Below are 19683 nucleotides of genomic sequence, written 5' to 3' on the forward strand. Positions count from 1 at the left end.
TATCTAGGGTAAATGGTTTGTCTGCAATTTTTATTTTTTAAGTTAACGAGCTGTGTCCTTGGTTTATGGGAAAAAAATGTACAATTTCAGGATATTTATATGTAAATTTTTTGGTAATTCCCATTTCTAGGACAACATAGTTTGTAAGAATAAAAAAAACTATATCACTATATAATGTGATTTATTAGTATTTGTGGGATTCCAATTTTCATGGATTTCATGGGTATATATAGGTGATTAACGAAATTAAATGTTCAATGAAGTACAAATTTTCACCATGCTTGTATGCAGACTTTGATAAAACCACGAAATTAAATATCCATTAAAATACAATTTTTCCTCAAGCCACACAAATTGGTACCCACGGAACTAAAGGAACCCACAAAGTGATTTATATGACATGCAACAGCATCTATTAGTCTGGCAATCAAAAGGTAATAATGTACAACAAACAATAAAATCTCTTGTATCTCTTTCAATTCCTAGTTTTAATTCAACAATATATTTTTGTAGGTTTGCAAAGAATGAAGATTTTGAATCATTAGCAAATGAGTATATAAACAAATTTCGGGATTTAAAGAATACAATGGACAGGTATGTTATGAAAATGTATGTTCTTAAATATGTAATGCATTCCCTATGTTTTCCGTCCCGCTGTCCATACCCAGCCTAGAAGGCCTAGAGTTCATATACTGTGTCATTAGCCTTTCAACACTGAGGTACCCTGCATGTGGCAAAAGTATCCGTCAGCTTCAATTTAAAAAATATTTGTTGGATACCATTTTCATTATGTCATAGTTTTAAGATTAATACATTAGAACTCATGTTTTAAATTATCATTTCATAAGGCTCTTATTTTCATGTTTCATTTTTTAACACTAGACCCATAAAAATAGGAGTAATTGTATTGCTTTGTTTGCATCAGTACATGAACAAGTAATACACATTCGTTTTTCTTCCGCACAGAAAAAAGTTTAAACGGGGCCATTGCTGATATGTCAGTTTAATGGTTTTTTGTTTTGCCTCAACAAATGTGCGGAGGGGAGACTGAGGCATAATGTTTCAGGCATAAGCAGAGGCTGCCTCAGCATCAACAATTAGTTAAAATTTGTAATAAGGTCATTTTATAGGGAACCCCTTATGGGAAGTCAATGGTATTTAGTACTTAGTATGCAGTTGTATAAGCATTGGTTCTTCTTATTCCAGGGAGATTATATAGCACGGCTGGTAATCTACACACGCAGAACAATTGGTTCTGCAATGAAAACCGTGAGAGGATTTTCCGGTTGTGCTTGAGTGGAGTAATTGTCATCGCTTCAAAAGGTGTGTACATTTCTAATCGCAATTTTCTAATTCAACTGATCAACATATTGAAAATCGGAGAATGCTATGCTGTGGTAAATACTTTAACGAAGAGATACATGTATCATTTACTGTTGTACATGGAGTTAAACTCCTACAAAATCAGTTGCCCCACGAGAAATTGCTTAAAAAAGTGACATTTAAATTTTGAAATGGTTCTATTAACTGACCTACAAGTTCAAATTTACTTTTTTTTTCGGTCAATGGGTATAAATGTCGTTTTGGGCGGCATGTACGCTGTCAGGTGTTGATAGACGTCTTAATAAATCTAAAAACTACAAATTGTCATTATTTCATGCGTGAGGGGATCGATTCCGATTGAGGACATCGTGAATGCGTGAGTGGACGTGAAATCATATCTTTATATCCAAGCTATGAGTCGTTGAAAGTTGCCTAAATTTGGTTAGATTGTTGATGACAAAACACATTTGTGTGCATAAAAAAAACCCTATGAGATAGAATTTTGAAATAAATTGTGGGAAGATAGGTTTTATAAGTTTTAAGACAAATAAAAAGAAAAAATGGTGTCAACGATTTTGTTTTCTTGCTACAAGTAAAAATTCAAATTTTCCCTATCAGCCCAGTATAATTTTTTTACTAAAAGAGTTATCTCCCCTTAAATTGGCTTATTTGAAAAAATTTTATTCTAAAAACACAAAATTTGATATTTTAAAGGTAGATTCATGGTATACCGACATCTTGGATTGTACTATCGCAGTACACAATCAGTCTAGTTATTTGCCAAACCTGCAAATTTGTGAACAGATGTGTAATTTTATTGGTTAGACTGTTTATTTATATGAAGAAAACTTGCTGATTTATTGCAAAATATATAAACACATACCACACATTTTGTGTTTTAGAATCATTTTTTCTAACTAAGCCATTTAAGGGGCGACAACTCTTTTAGTAAACAAATTATACTGCACATTTATTCTAAAACCAGTTGTTGGCATGACACGGGTTATGTTCTTCTCATATATTTTATGACGGTATAATACTAAACCCCTAACAGGAGGGATTTTGCCTGATATTCATATGATGAAGACATAATCTTTCAATCAGTTTAATTGAGTTCTGGAGCTGGCCTGTCAGTAATTGCTAGTAGTCTGTTGTTATTTATGTATTATTGTCATTTTGTTTATTGTCATTTTGTTTATTGTCATTTTGTTTATTTTCCTTTGTTTCCTATTCTGACATAGGACTCGGACTTCTCTTATACTGAGTTTTACTGTGCGTACTGTTGTGCGTTTGTTTTTTCTACATTGGCTAGAGGTATAGGGGGAGGGTTGAGATCTCAAAAAACATGTTTTACCCCGCCGCATTTTTGCGCCTGTCCCAAGTCAGGAGCCTCTGGCCTTTGTTAGTCTTGTATCATTTTTAATTTTAATTTCCTGTGTATAATTTGGAGTTTAGTATGACGTCCATTATCACTGAACTAGTATACTTATTTGTTAAGGGGCCAGCTGAAGGACGCCTCCGTGTGACACATTCCCCATTTCCATTCTCAATTTTATGATAGGGATTTTTTTATCTTCACTTGTAACAAAAAAAAAAGTTCGGTGACACCATTTCTTATTTTTATTTTCTTAAAACATACAACAAAACCTATCTTCTCTCAATTTATTTCAAAATTCTATCTCATAGATTTCTTTTTATGCACAAAAATGTGCTTTTCATGATCTAAGCAAATTTAGGCAATTTTCAACGACTCGTAGCATGAAAAAAAGCACTGTGACCCATCTTTTTATAATTTTTTTTGAAAAGAGCATAGTCAAATCTTCGTTTTGGCAAAGTATAAGAAAATTCTATTTAGGGGAACATATACCGATGATCTACTTTATACAATAAATCACCAAGTTTTATTTATATGAATATACAGTCTAACCAAAAAATTGCAAATCTGTCTCCAAATTTGCAGATTTGGGCAAATAACTAGACCGATTATTATTATTATTTAAACAAATATCAAATTCCGTGTTTTAGAATAATTTTTTTCAAATAAGCCAATTTAATGGGAGATAACTCTTTTAGTAAAAAGTATATACTGGGCTGATAGGGAAAATTTGAATTTTTACTTGTAGCAAGAAAACAAAATCGTTGACACCATTTTTTCTTTTTATTTTTCTTAAAACATATTATAAAACCTATCTTCCCACAATTTATTTCAAAATTCTATCTCATAGTGTTTTTTTTTTTGCACACAAATGTTTTTTTCATGAACAATCTAACCAAATTTAGGCAACTTTCAACGACTCATAGCTTGGATATAAAGATATGATTTCACGTCCACTCACGCATTCACGATGTCCTCAATCAGAACCGATCCCCTCACGCATGAAATAATGAAAATGTGTATTTTTTAGATTTATTAAGACGTCTATCAACACCTGACAGCGTACATGCCGTTAAAAAAAACGACATTCATACCCATTGACCGAAAAAAACTAAATTTAAACTTTTAGGTCTGTTAATAGAACCACTTCAAAATTTAAATGTCACTTTTTTAGGCAATTTCTCGTGGGGCAACTTATTGTGTAGGAGTTGTACTCCATGTACAACAATAAATGATACATGTATCTCTTCGTTAGAGTATTTTCCACAGCATAGCATTCTCCGATTTTCAATATGTTGACCAGTTGAATTAGAAAATTGCGATTTAGAAATGTACATACCTTTTGAAGCTGTGACAATTACTCCACTCAAGCACAACCGGAAAATCCTCTCACGGTTTTCATTGCAGAACCAATTGTTCTGCGTGTGTAGATTAACAGCCGTGTATAGTCCCAACCCTTCAGTAATGGTCAATTGACTTTCAAACTTTTGCTTAGCAGTCAAGGTTCTACTTCGTCAAAATTGTCTCCCCATAACGCCAGCTATGTTTTACAAACGTAAAAAAATGGAAGCCATTGTAGGGATGACGCGCTGCCAATTTAGCTCTTGAAAACCGATAAATTTATTTACATAGCACTATTGCGATCCTTATATGCCAGTTGTATTTTAAAAGACAAATGTTTCTATTAGCTTTTGAGCATCATTTGATGTACTTTTATGCATTCAGTCAACTTAAAACTATTGTCTGATCGGTTGTCAGGTTGCATTTTCGAAAGTTCAAACACATTTAAAAAAAAATCTAATTAAATATTGAGTGAAAGGGTAGACTAAAAAAATTTCAATACTAGAATCTGATGCGAGATGATGTATCAAATATTTTTGCTTTATACGTTTTCAAGACATAATAGTAACTCAAACACGACCGAACATAAAAAGGTGCACTCGACTTTCACTTTTCCGGTGAAATTTTTGACAATTTTTAAGATTTTTTCCCAAAAACTGTCGCTGGGGGCAGAAATGCAAATTAATGCTTTAAAAAGATCAATCTATCATCTTTCTGTTGATTATTTTTGTCGGCGGAATTTATGCTTATGCGCAAAAAAGATCCACTTGGATTTGCACCTACCACTATCGACTGTTTTGCGAAAATTTGTCTATAATTTAAAAGTTTGCAAATATCTCAAATCTCTATGCTATAATTTAAGTAAAAACACATTTTTAAGATGCATACAATCCTAAATTATGTTCCTTTATTAAACTTTTAGAGCCCACAGAAACAGATGTAAACAATTCAAATATACCAATTTGGATTTTTTACCCTCTTTAACAAAGAGTTCCATTTCTTTTGTTTAATTTCAACTGAGTATCCGCCTGTAGTGTAAATGTTGAAGTTTTGTGATTAGGTTAGTTTAACTGGAACAGAATATGATTAAGTTCAAGATATTTGGTATGCAGTTGTATGAGCATTGGCACATCTCCGGTTATAAAATTGAGAATTAAAATGGGGAATGTGTCAAAGAAACAACCCGACCAAAGAGCAGAAAACAGCCAAAGGCAACCGATGGGTCTTCAACACAGCGAGAAAATCCCGCACCCACAGGCGGGCTTCAGCTGGCCCCTAAACAAAAATGTGTACTAGTTCAGTGAAAATGGACGCCATACTAAACTCCAAAACTTATAATTGAACTAAAATTTAAAAATCATACAAGACTTACAAAGGACAGAGGCTCCTGCTTTGGGACAGGCGCAAAAATGCGGCTGGGTTAAACATGTTTTGTCAGATCTCAACTCTTTCTCCTATACAATGTAGAAAAAACAAACACACAGCAATACGCACAGTAAAACTCAATTCAAAAGAAGTCAGTGTCCGATGACAGAATAGACAACAGAAAAAACTAAGCAAAATGACAATGATACATAAATTAACAAAGGACTACTAGCAGTTACTGACATGCCAGCTCCGGACCTCAATTAAACTGATTGAAAGATTATGTCTTCATCATATCAAGCACAATCCCTCCCGTTAGGGGTTTAGTATCATACCATCATAAAATATATGAGAAGAACATAACCCGTATCATGCCAACAACTGGTTTTAGAATAAATGTGTTTATTTCCGATGCAAAGACCCTATGAGTGAATCAATACTAATACCAAAATATGCCATCTTTCATGACCTGACAACAGTAAAGTAACTATATACCTTCTGAATAAGTCTGTTTAAAGGTTTGGTTAGCTTTTGAGGTGAATGCTGACATGTTTGTGCTTTGTAAAGAATATTACTTTAAAAGATTGGATGTGAAATACCTAAACGTTGAGATATATAAACACCATAAGATGGTGACAAGGGACCGTCACCATGTAAAAAAGGATAATTAACATTAGGAAATGAAAAATCATCTCTTTTATCATAAATTAAGGTATTAAGCTTCCCGTTTAAGTAGATATAAGAAGATGTGGTATGAGTGCCAATGAGACAACTCTCCATCCAAGTCAAAATTTATAAAAGTAAACCATTATAGGTCAAAGTACGGTCTTCAACACGGAGCCTTGGCTCACACCGAACAGTAATCTATAAAGGGCCCCAAAAATTACTACTGTAAAACCATTCAAACGGGAAAAACCAACGGTCTAATCTATATAAAAAACGAGAAACGAGAAACACTTATGAACCACATCAACAAACGACAACTAATGAACATCAGATTCGTAACGTAGGACAGGTGCAAACAAATGCAGTAGGTTTGAACGTTTTGATGGTACCAAACCTTCACCCTTTTTCTTAAACAATAGTGTAACATCACAACATAGACAGACACACTATAAAATATCAACTGAAATAGCTGAACTCAATCAAAGGACATATTAATACCAAGGAACATACACTGAACAAATAAATTTGACCTATGATACAATGTAAGTACAAAATAAATAAACTAAGGGAAGAATGATAAAAGTAACATGTTATATCGTTATGAAATGTTAAACAATTTAATAAAAACAATATGCTCGAACAAAAATATCAGCCATTTGCAATAACTTTAAACACAGGTAAATGAAAATAATTGTGTTGTTAGGTATACGTGTACAGTTCCAATAGAGAAAGGAAATATTTTTACAAAATAAATAATTAGAATATAGATATTTAAGATCCATAATCTATATCACTGAACAGAACAGAATATTTGTGTCTCCTCACCCCTCAATCTCCCCTTTGAATGAAAAAAATATCTAAGCTTCATCAAATTGATTTTTATTATAGTAAAAACATAGATGTATGTCCTGATTGTAAAATGAAGGAACAGCATATGCAGCGATATAAAGCAGAGAGAAATGAACTGTAAGTAAACAGGCAGAGATTAGAAAAAATGTTGACGAAGTAAGATTAAGAAGTGGTATCAATTGTTTCGATTACAAAAAAAAAGTATGACTGTATCAGACAAAAACTGTTTTCTGTTCACTATATTTTCCTTTTCCAACAGACTGGTTACCGAAACAAGTGTTGAAGGGTGCATGACAAATTTTCAAATCTTTCTTTGTGCACTTACTTTTTACCATCCCAAAAGACTCCATTTGACTGAAAAGTTTTAATTGCTGTTTTCACCTGAAAATAACTGAAAAATTAAGTACATTGTTTTCACCATAGATTTATTCCTAAAGGGATCAGTTTCTTATAAATATACATTTGAAATACATTTGCATATTTTGTCTGGCAAGAAAAATGTTATGTGACTCTCTAGAAATAATTACATTCTGTGAAAATTCAATAAAAGCAGTCAATAGATGGAGACTTAATTTCAAAGGAAATAGTGTGAATAAATTTAAAAAAAATCTGTATCCTTTCTGAAAACTGAGATTATTATGGTCTATTGCTATAAAAGGCAACATTAATATAAACTATTATTTGTCTGTTTGTCTTTTTATTTTTGGCCATGACGTTGTCAGTTTGTTTTCGATCTATGAGTCTGACTGTCCCTCTGGTGTCTTTCATCCCTCTTTGATAACGAGATTAAATAGTCAACAGTGTTTTGTTGGTTAAGTAATGACCAGGATATGTGTATTACATTCCTTATTGCATGAAATAACAGGAGACAGTAACTGGTCCCCAACTAGCCCTGTTATTCACTTTTTATATATTTGATTATATTTAGGATATTTACTATGAATCTCTCAATTTATTTTTTGAAACAAGCTAGAATTTAGTGCAACTACATATGTCACATTAGGAATGCAACGAATGAAAAAATCCTGAAGATGTAATTTGCCATGTGAATTAATGATTTTGTATATTACATTAGTCAAGCAGGAGAGAAGAATGATCTTGCACAAAAACTACAAAAAATAGAACTTGAAAATGCTAAAGTTGTAGAAAGAAATAAACATTTGGAATCACAGTAAGTGATATGTATATGTTTCTTGTTTATTATTTTGTAACTTATACTGGATTATCCCAATTCCAGTGGTCATAATCTTATTCTTCATTTTCAACAACCAAGTGGATTAAATGGAACAAATATAATTCAAATATTTAGATATTTAGCTCTTCAATTATGCATAAATGATACATGTTTGTCTACATCTACCAATTTAATCAAGAATTTTAAGTCTAAGGTCACCACCAGCAACTGTGTTTGTTGTTAACCTATATTGTTGCAATTGTAAGTACTGAATGGAGGACAGCTATGGATACAAATACTTCTTTCTTACTTCAAATAAAACGTTAGGATATTACTTTTGCTAAATAAACAAAGATGAACTTCCTCAGGTTAGTTTTTTATATTTATTTTTTCCCTGACGTATTCATGTATAAACATTCCGTCTTTTGTAAAGTGCAGGAAGACATGTGGCTACTTTATATTTCATAATAAAAAAAGCGATCTTTGGTTTAATATTGTTGATTATTGATTACTTATTGATTTTATGAAGCGTTTATTCTGATTATGTATAATTTCAATTGTCTCCTTAATTTGAGACAGAGAAAAAGGTTTTCAATTCCGAAAACATAATAATAAGAAAGAAATTTCTCAAACAATTGTCAAAATGTTTATTTTCTGTTGATTGGACTTTCAGTAGATTGTCCAAAGTCATGTAGAGGTTTTAGTACCGTCAGACTGTTATTGCATATTCCTAGATATTTACCGATGATGAATCAATATCAATTAATTGATTTGAGATGGATATTCTATATTTTTACCTTTATTGATTTTTAATCGCATTTCGAAGGTTTGGGAAAGGCCGAATAATCACTACCGCATTACCAAGCTTAATATTTTCCCCCAAGAATCCAACCAATAGTGAATGTTAACATCTGTATCTGTTAAAATACAGCAATGGATCTGATGTCTTTCGCCTCTGACCCTGTCCAAAACATGTGCAACAAGTACGACATAAAACCCAGTATGAATATTACACTAAAATCATGAATACATCTGTAATAATAGAAGGTATTATATACCAGTATTAGATGGACAAATTAGAAAGACAAAAATGTTAACATAAAAAATAATCAATAGTAAAATATTTACAAAATTGGCAAAATGAGTAATACCATCATTTTACTCCATCAGGAGTTATTACCCTTAAATAAAGATAAATGACATATGATAGATATGCAGAAACTGTAAAAGTCAAACAGTTATCAGCAATGATAATCAAAATAAACTAACTTCCTATAGGAGAATTGCCCTAAAATTTCCTTTTTGTTATATTGGAAAGAAAAGAAACAGACAGAAACTGTAGTTGGCAGAAGTGATCACCAGGATCTACACCAAAAAAAAAATCGTTTGGTGATTGTTGATCAAAACATTTAGCTGCTAATTTACTTTCAGGTTTGTTGCTGATGTTTTTATAAACAATCAACAAAGAATAATGGAGCAAATTATCCATGCGTTTCCTTATATATATGCGTTTTTTTTTAAATATACTTTTTTCACTTTTTTGGTCTTTTGGAAAATGTTGTATGTGCTGTATTTAGACCTCTCTACCAAGAAATTTATCTGCATGTACACGCATAAAAATTGCGGTTTTTATCCAACACAATAATAGGTTTGAACGTTTTTTTTCAATTTAGACTTGTTTACATTTTTTCGTTTGGGCTTGTATTATATTTGCCTTCAGGCTTATATGATCTGTTCATCCTATTTCGACTCTTCAAAATTGAAGAGTCTATCCTTAATTGAGGTGAATTATATGGCCTTCCAAATACCGTTTCGATTCCTAACATCACTGAAGAGACATTAATTGTCGAAATCCGGGGTGTGGTGTACTAATTTTTGCACCTTTTGTTTGCAGCATACCATCTTTTCCGCAAGTTTATTGTTTTCCGAATGGTATTAAATTATTAGTTAAGATCCATTTTGTAACATCTAATGATCCGTTTATTTGGCAATAGCCAATGGCAGTCAGCAGGTTTAAGAACATCCGTTGTTCGACCTGCTAGCCAAATACGTTTTGTTAAAATATACTTTTTCACTTTTTGGTCTTTAAGAAAATGTTGTTTGTGCTGTATTTAGACCCCTCTACCAAGAAATTTATTTGCATGCACACGCATATAAATTGCGGTTTTTATCCAACGCAATCATAGGTTTGAACGTTGTTTTCAATTTAGACTTGTTTATATTTTTTCGTTTGGGCTTGTATTATATTTGCTTTCGGGCTTATATGATCCGTTCATCCTACTTCGACTCTTCAAACTCAAGAGTCTATTCTAAATTGTGGTAAATTATATGGCCTTCCAAATACCGTTTCGATTCCTAACATCATTGAAAAGACATTAATTGTCGAAATCCGGATATGGTGTACTAAATTTTGCACCTTTTGTTTGCGGTATACCATCTTTTTCGCAATTTTATTGTTTTCTGTTTAGTATTAAATTAATAGTTAAGATCCGTTGATTTGGCTATCGCTAATAGCAGTCAGCAGGGTTTAAGGTGTCAAATGCGTTTTGTTAAAATATACCTTTTCATTTTTTTGGTCTTTAAGAAAATGTTGTTTGTGCTGTATTTAGACCCCTCTACCAAGAAATTTATTTGCATGCACACGCATATAAATTGCTGTTTTTATCCAACGCAATCATAGGTTTGAACGTTGTTTTCAATTTAGACTTGTTTATATTTTTTCGTTTGGGCTTGTATTATATTTGCTTTCGGGCTTATATGATCCGTTCATCCTATTTCGACTCTTCAAAATTCAAGAGTCGATTCTATATTGAGGAGAATTATATGGCCTTCCAAATACCTTTCGATTCCTAACATCATTGAAGAGACATTAATTGTCAACATCCGGATATGGTGTACTACTTTTTGCACCTTTTGTTTGCGGTATACCATCTTTTTCGCAAGTTTATTGTTTCTGTTTGGTATTAAATTAATAGTTAAGATCCATTTTGTTACATCTGGTTGGTATTATATTACTAATTTTTAAAGATCTATTTTGTTACATCTTGTGATCCGTTTATTTGGCAATCGCCAATGGCAGTCAGCAGGGTTTAAGAACATCAGTTGTTCGACCTGTTAGTCAAATGTTTGTGCTGTATTTAGACCCCTATACCAATAAATTTGTTTTGCATGCACATGTATAAAAATTGCGGTTTTTATCCAACGCAATCATAGGTTTGAACGTCGTTTTCAACTTAGACTTGTATATATACATGTGTAAAAGGATGCATCAAAGATATATTAACAGACCCCCAACAATGGGTCATGCTGACCTACATTTCAGGCTTCTTTGACTTATGTTTCCAACTAAGTTTAAGATTAATAGTTATAGTGGGAGTGATATACACAAACTTGTGTACGGACGGTAAGGACACATTTTGGAGGGTATTACAAAAAGTCTATTACTCTGCTATTTATACTTTCTGATTTTGAATTCAAGGACTGTTTTTAGATGATATGTGACCTACATTTATTTTACATATATTAGGGTCTGAATGTGGTTTACAGTATAGAGAATAAAGGCAAAAAAAATAATGAATAGAGAAAAATGAGCAAAAAATATAAAGAATAGATAATAACGGGGTACAAAAATTTAAAGAATAACAGTGGAAAATGAAAGAATTCGGCAATACAATACTGATTACAAATATAAACGATGTACATACTAAAGAAATCACCAAATTACATGAAAATTTAATAGTACAATCATTTTAATGAGACTTTTGCAGAAAAAGTGTTATTTTTAAGATAAAGAAAGCCCTTAAAGTAAAGGATACAGATATTAGGGACTACACATCCAGATGGAGTACACATGTCATCAATGAGACAGCAGCCATAGAAATAAACAAGAAAAATAAAAAGTCATCTTGAGGTCAATATAAGATCTTCAACAATAGAAAAGTGTCCATATCATACGCCAACCTTAATTGTTTTTAGTCAAAACAACAAGATTTGAATCATTTGGTTGGAGATGACAACAAATGAATTTCTTATCAATGGTGCTCAAAACCAAATATTAGGATTTGGAAAATTTCCAATGCTGTCGGAGATTTCCAAAGATATACCATGAACACGGTGACCATGCTACATGTATTTAATGTACAGAAACACTTGAAACAAAAACAAGTGTAACATCTGATGAGGTTTCTGACTCTAACATTTACAGCTTGTTGATCTTTGATTAATATCTTGAACCAAGTTATAATTATATTTTAAAAAATGGCTTAATTACAGAAAAACACCAGATCAAGATGAAACCAGAAATTACGAGAACATAATTCAGAATCAGAAAAAACTCATCTTAGAAATCCAGAAAAGGTTAGTATAGTGCTTACCCTTTCACAGATGACCTAAATTTCTTAATTTCTGTTTCATTTGGTCTCTTGTGGAGATTTGTCTCATTATCAATCATACCGCATCTTATTTTTATATTTTAAAAAACTGTATACTTGTCAAAACAAATTTAACCATGTCACATTTTAATGTGCCTGTTCCATGGCATTTCTAGACATTTAATGATTTAGAGCTTCAAATATTGTGTGTAAAACATCACCGTCTATTGTTCAGGACTGTATGTTGAACTCTGGATATATTTGCTTTTTATGTGTTGTAAGGTTGCTATATGAGGCACATCTTTTTTTCATCCAGATAAAACCATTATCATGGTATCCGTGAAAATGTTCAAATTATTTTGCCTTTGCCTTTATTAGTTGTCCAACTTTATTGTTCATTACCTAATGTATTATATGGAATTACATTACAAGTGCCACGTTAGGATTTTCATACTCCTTTTAACAATAAGATTAGTTTAATTTTATAGGTCGGTGAATGCAATTCAAGCATTGTGTACATTGTCATGAAATAAAACTTCCTTCGTCATGTTCATGATATAAGTTCCAAACAGAAGAATATCCTCTGATATTATTTCCACTGGAATAAATATTACAGAATTTGTTCATTACGGAATAAAGGGTTTAGACTATTTGTTACAGAATAGGAAAAATCTTAAATAAATATAGTTTGCCAAATCCAAAAGATATACTAGAAAATCCGCCTTCAAAATACAAATGGAAAAATATGCTGAAAAGAACCATAAATAGATACTAGTGAAATATTTTGAAAGGAGAATGCTTGACAAAAGCAACAATTAAATACTTGTCAATCTAAGAAAACCCTACTGAAAACCCAATCAATATCTGAAAATCTACCGGAAACAATTAGACTGACATTCGAAAAGAAGAGGTCAAAAGTAGGCTTATAACCTGAACCTACATGCCTCAATCATCCAAAGCAACATTAAATATGAACAAATGTTTGTTAACATTGCTGGATCAGAACAAGACACGGCCATCTATTTTTTTTTCATTAAGTCGAAAGAAATAAACGAACCGACGGTTTAAAATAGATCTGCCCTGGTTAGGGGAAACCAACAATCATTTTGTCCCTGGTCCTATGCTTTCTGGCAGGAAGTTACTAAGTCAAACTTCAATAAAAAAAAATAGACAACACCTTCCTTTGAAGATATCTTATTCCAATCATGCCAAAATTATTTAATTGTTAATTTGAAAAAAATAGATCATATTAAAAATAAGCCCCCTACTAAAATTTGCAATATCAAAAGAATTTGTATCATGATTGAGAAATGTTCCATCGTTTGGCAATTGAATAAGATTATTTTAGTAAGATTATGGAAATGAAATCAAACCATTATTTTTTCAGTGTAATAAATTTTTTTTATCAAAAATCAATAAATGATCTTGAGATGAGTTAGAAAAAATGTATGCTGTAACATGTGTAACCTATGATTTAGAAAAGAAATACTCCCCAAAGCAATCATTTAAAAGTAAAGTAAGAAATACAAGCTAGTTTTATCAACTGATAAAAAATCTAAATATATTTTTGAATTTAATGCAAGACTGGTATATAAAGTTGTTTTTTTTTTGTTCATCGCGATACCTGAGAATATAATCTTAAAGTATGCACATAACTTTTCCAGTCTTTTCATCAGTGAACAGATTTGATTTAAAATAAGATCAAAAAACATGTAAGCCTGCCCCTAGCTACGAAAATGGCTGGATCACAGCACTGACAATGCTTTGATTTTTTTTTTCCTGGATCAAGAACTTGTTTACCAGTTATAAATATTACTATGACATATCATATCAATATCAGAAGGCCAAATATTTATAGCTTGACTTGCTTTTGGTAAAAAAAAAATTTTCTATATGCCGCATTTTGATGAAAAATCATTGTCTCCTTCACTTCTTAGAATATCTGAAATTATATTTTGTAGCACCTTGGAGGGGTGGAAGGACCTTTTGTTGGACATCGGGATTAGGCCTTTAGTTTTGTGGAAATTCGAGATTGGGCCTTTGTATTTGTGGGACTTCTAGATTAGGCCTTTATTTTTGTGGGAATTCGAGATTGGTCCTTTTTTTGCGTGGGAATTCGAGATTGGGCCTTTAATTTTGTGGGAATTAGAGATTGGGCCTTCATTTTTGTGGGAAATCGAGATTGGGCCTTTTTTTGTTGGAATTCGAGATTGGGCCTTTATTTTTTGGGGAATTCGAGATTGGGCCTTTATTTTCGTGGGAATTTGGGCTTTTCCTTATTGGAACTCTGGAATTAATGATTATTTTTTCGGGATCTGGGATAGAATGTTTTTTTTTTTTGTTAGAATTCTGGATGACGCCCTTTCTTAACGACCCTCACCTAGCTGTTTAATACATAGTCTGAGAACATTTATTTTATGTGATTTTTTTATTAATATAAGTTATTTATACCAAACTTTCAAATGCACCAAAGATAAAACTTTTAGCTTTTCCTTAAAACTTGTTTGAGTGTTCAACTTTCTCTTTGCATGTTAATAATATATGGCTTAAGTCAGTTTTCTCATAATACACCTTCAGTTTTGATTAATATATATGCTTAGCTGCTTAACAATCTTATATTGAATGTCATTCTACAGAGATGAAGAGCAGAAGATTGCACTCAAAGATGCTAATGATGCTTTAGAGTATCACATACGTATGTTAGACAGATGTAGGAAAGAAAAAAATGATGCAGAATCCATTGTATTAGGTATTAAGAATGATAGTGAGAAACATCAATTTGAGATAGCTCAGTTACAGAAGTGTTTGAAAAAACAAAAGCAGAAAGCTGATGAGAAAATACATAATTTAAAAAAGCGTTTAAAGGAAAGAGAAAATGACCACCAGCAGGGTACCAAGCGTTTCAATGAAATTAATGAAAAATTGAAAGAGATGGAACAACAAAGAACAGATATTTCTTCCAGGTAGATAATTTAACAAAAAGAAAATAAATAAATGTATATTTACTTACACCAAAATGTCGTGAAATGAAATTGGATACTCTGCATTTATCATGCTTTTTGATAACATACTGTCATATCCGTGAAAAAAACCCTCCTTAATTATTGAAAATTATCCTTAGGCATTGATAATAATATCTTGGTGTTAATTAGATACATCCATTCGGGCTATATCTAATACATAAATTAGAAATAGAATGGCCACTTTAGTAAGGATTTGAGTATAGTATGGATTTTTCTTGTGAACTGCAGTACACATATGGATATTTTCTTATTCACTTCCAAATTAAATCATTTTGTTTACTGTCGAATGAAACAAAGAACATCCACAATATGTTTTTAAAGAATAGGTATAAAGAACGAAATGTTGAAAATATGATGTTTGACTTCATTTGTGAAATAAGAAAGATTAACATGCAAGATTTAGTAAAACTATTTTATATAATGTCTGTTCCTTTATTCCATTGTCTGTCCCTCCTGTATAGTTTAAAGTTTGGTTTATGATATTTACATGTAGCCATGAAGTTGTGATAACTTAACTTGAAACTAAGAACACCTGTTTATTATCATGTGATTTTTTAAAATTATATACCAAATTTGGTTTGGACCCTGATTTCACAATCCAAAGTATTGGTTTACGGTAGTTTACTAGAAAGTTGTGGTCATATTAACCTGAAAATTAGTAAACATATACATTATGGTGTGAGCTTTATAATATGCCAAAAAAGGGTTTTGTCTACTATTACCTTGCTCACTAAACATGAAAAATATAAAAGTGTAGTTGAGGGATTGTGTCCTATATGGGCAAATAATTTTGTTTTCATTATTAATTTTATGAAATTATTTTAAAAAGAGCATGATTTCGATTTTGTTAAGTTTTTTGTTAGTTTCGATGCTTTGTCTTTGACAAGTTGTATTTAAAAGACAGCATATAGTTCATCAATTTTTTTTAATGAAATAATTAAAATAAGTGCAACAATTAACTGTTGCATGTGCACAAGCATGTTTTTAACATAATTACTCTATTTACACAATTCTAACATTTAACATGATTTGTTTAACATTAATATTATTACATTAATTTTATAATTACTTATATTTTGTTGTGCTCGAAGGTAGACAGACAATAGTGTTATCAAAAATGAGTCTATAGATATGCAATGCTATTTTTTAGGGATAGAAATGAATTACTTCAAGAACAGAAAAACAACAGAAAATTGAAAGAACACAACGAATCTTTGAAAGAAGCAATATATGAAATGGAAAAAAAGTAAGCATATGTAATATGATTTATGAATATGGTTTAAGAAATAACAGGTAAAAAGATACCGAAGTTGCAATAAAAAGAGTAGAAGAAAGACAGCCAATACAATGATAAAAAAAAATGACAATCGTCTAATCACAATATGCAACATAAAAAACCAAATTTTCATCCACATTAACTCAGCCAAACACTTGGTGCAAATTCAAGTGCTTGGCCTGAAAGATGATCTGTTCCTATTCCAATGGTGGGACCTGCTCTGTTGCTTATGTAAGGGAAAACTTTTATTTAAAGTTACATTATCTGATAGTCATAAACAAGGACAAGAATAATGTAATGTGGCCCAAAAAGTGAAAGATATTCCATGATCATCGGGGAGATGGATGTTCTGGTTAACCAAACCATGATGGTATTTGAATGGGGCCATGAAAGTTTGACATTTTTGGTCAGGTTTTCATTCGTGATTAAGAAGTACTGAAGACATGTACTAGTTAATTAAGGTCTTAGTTAAAGCATCAAAAGTCATAAACCTTCCACATAGACAACCCTGTTAATTAAGTTTCTAGATTCAGCAATTTGCAAAATTCTAAAATGATTGTGGACTTCTAATGTATAAACATTGTCCATGTGACATTATCACCACTGCTGTATAACAATTTTGAACAGTATTACAATACTAATTACCAATAATTGTGGAAAGCTTACTCTAATTGCATAATCAGTTGATAGAAAAGTCATGCCTTTTGAAACTCTAATATTCGATAAACCAAATTTTCATCTAGTGCCTCCACATTCATGATTACATCATATAATTACCAAATTAATGCTCAAATAATGGATTTATCCATTTCTGAATCAATTGGAAGCAAACATTAATAAAAAAAAACTTTTAATCAAGAACATTGTAAACAACTTAAACAAGCATTTCTAAAGGTGGAAAAATATGCATGTAGTAAAAGTTTTTATAAAAAAGGTCCTGTTCATTCATCCTGAGACCCTATATTGATAATGACATTTTAACTTAATCAATCATTTACTGAGATCATCGGCAACCACATTTTGAATATTATTTTTAAACAATTGGTTCAGAAATTATTAAATTGACAAATAATTAGTGAAAAGGTTTTATTCATAAACTTATTTTGCCAAAAAGGAAGATTTTTAGGACAATCCTGAACTTGATAAAACCTCCCTAAAAAGCTGCAAATGAACTAACACTTTTTAGTAAATTTCTGCATGTGGAAAAATTCTTTCACCATTATATTATGCATGTCTATGATAAAATTTGAGAAACACTTTGGTATGGTCATACTTTTTAGTAACAAATGAAAAAACTAAGAACATTGAAATCCTAGAACAGTAAATTGTGGCTGGTAAATGTCTCTTGTGAAATTTGAAAATTCTGTATTATTTATAGAGAATTTTTATGTCATTCCAGTTAACCAATTTACGAAATTGTATTTGTCCTAACATTTTTAAAAATGGCTTTAGATATGAATCTGGTTTTTATCAGATAAGCATGATGAAATACAGATAAAGTTATTGTTTTGTTCAGCTTGATCAATTTTTGGCAAAACTACTGTGTGTTTTGTTCTGGTTCATATCATTTGATAGAATGTTAGCTCAGACTATTCATGATAAGGCTGCAGGAACTGGCAGGGATACATTAAATTTTATTTTAATTATGATTGTTAAAAAATTCAGTGGCAGTAACGCATACAGAGTGAAAAAAAACTCATTCAAGATACCAGATTGATAATTAAGTATTCCAGACAGACCTTTTGTCTTCACAATACTCATCAGTGGGGTTCGATCAAATCAGTTGGAAAGCCAGTCAATTACAAAGTTTAATATCAAATCAAAACGTCAACAAAGGCAAGCTGACCAATATTTAAAAAAAAGTCTATTGAGTGTCTGCAAAGAAATTATTACAGATTATTATACCGATGGTAATTATGACTGTTATGATAATGGTAACCTCTTTACTGATGAACGTCCTATTATTTTTTATATTGACTAACATTACAAGTTATCTAACTCATTATAAGTTAAATGAAGTTAAAATCCTTAAGAGATTAAATATACATTTGATAACAGGTAGGAAATACCCCAAAACTGAGATTTCAATCATGGCAAACAAATGATGGACAATTCACATTGCAGCTATAGGCTGTTTTGGGAAAAATCGTCAATTTTTTTCAATTGATTCACTTCTAAAATTTATAGAAAAAAAAAACAGAAACACAGACAATAACATATTGTTTCTTGTAAAATAGTGGGTTCACTCTTTATAAGAGTTATATGCGCTAAATGACCGTTTTTGTTTCGTCTCGAAAAAATCTAAAAAGCGAGACTTAGGTGTTCTGTTTCTACCAACAGTGTAAGCAGCTTCAAAAATGTATTAGTTTGTAATAAGGTCAGTTTAAGAGGAAAATATAGTGGTAGGTCAATGATAGCTGGTGTGCAGATGAATTAACAATAACTCATCTCATGTCCATGGAGATAATTTGACCCCAACCCCTCAGTCATTATCTATTGACTTTGAATATTTAGCATATTTTACATATACTGACAGTTTAAGATACATTTAATATATTTGTTTTTGTTTTTTTTTATTACAGAAATGAAAGTCAGGGTGGCACAGTATTTTTAAGTTAAAAACTAACTTTGATTCAGTATACTTGTTCTAATGTTTTTCTTTATGACTGTATCATGATTAAGTCAGCTATTGAAATATGTTTTTTATATAAGTATTCAATTAAGTGTCATTCAACAAGTTACATATATTGTTCCTTCCACATAATTTGAGGTCAGCTAATATACATGTCTATGAACAGGAGAATGAAGGGATCACGGATTTGAATATGTGGAAAAGAGGCACATTGTTTTTGCAAGAAAAGTGAGATTTTTATTATTGAAGTTCAAAACCATTTATTCGATGATTTATATCTGGTCAGAGG

General features: G+C 31.3%; 1 protein-coding gene across 2 annotated transcripts in view; it reads left to right on the forward strand.

Annotated features, from left to right (window-relative positions):
• The first annotated feature begins 16642 nt into the window (after positions 1-16642).
• Positions 16643-19683, forward strand: part of LOC127714136 (interaptin-like) — a 38619-nt gene continuing 35578 nt past the window's right edge. For both annotated transcript variants that reach the window (XM_052220134.1, XM_052220136.1), the window contains exon 1: positions 16643-16732. In XM_052220134.1, coding sequence (XP_052076094.1) covers positions 16722-16732 — 11 coding nt within the window. In that variant the 5' untranslated portion in view covers positions 16643-16721. The remainder of the gene's footprint in view (positions 16733-19683) is intronic.

Source organism: Mytilus californianus, unplaced genomic scaffold, assembly GCF_021869535.1.
Source record: "Mytilus californianus isolate M0D057914Y unplaced genomic scaffold, xbMytCali1.0.p SCAF_9, whole genome shotgun sequence".
Taxonomy (NCBI): Eukaryota; Metazoa; Mollusca; class Bivalvia; order Mytilida; family Mytilidae; genus Mytilus; species Mytilus californianus.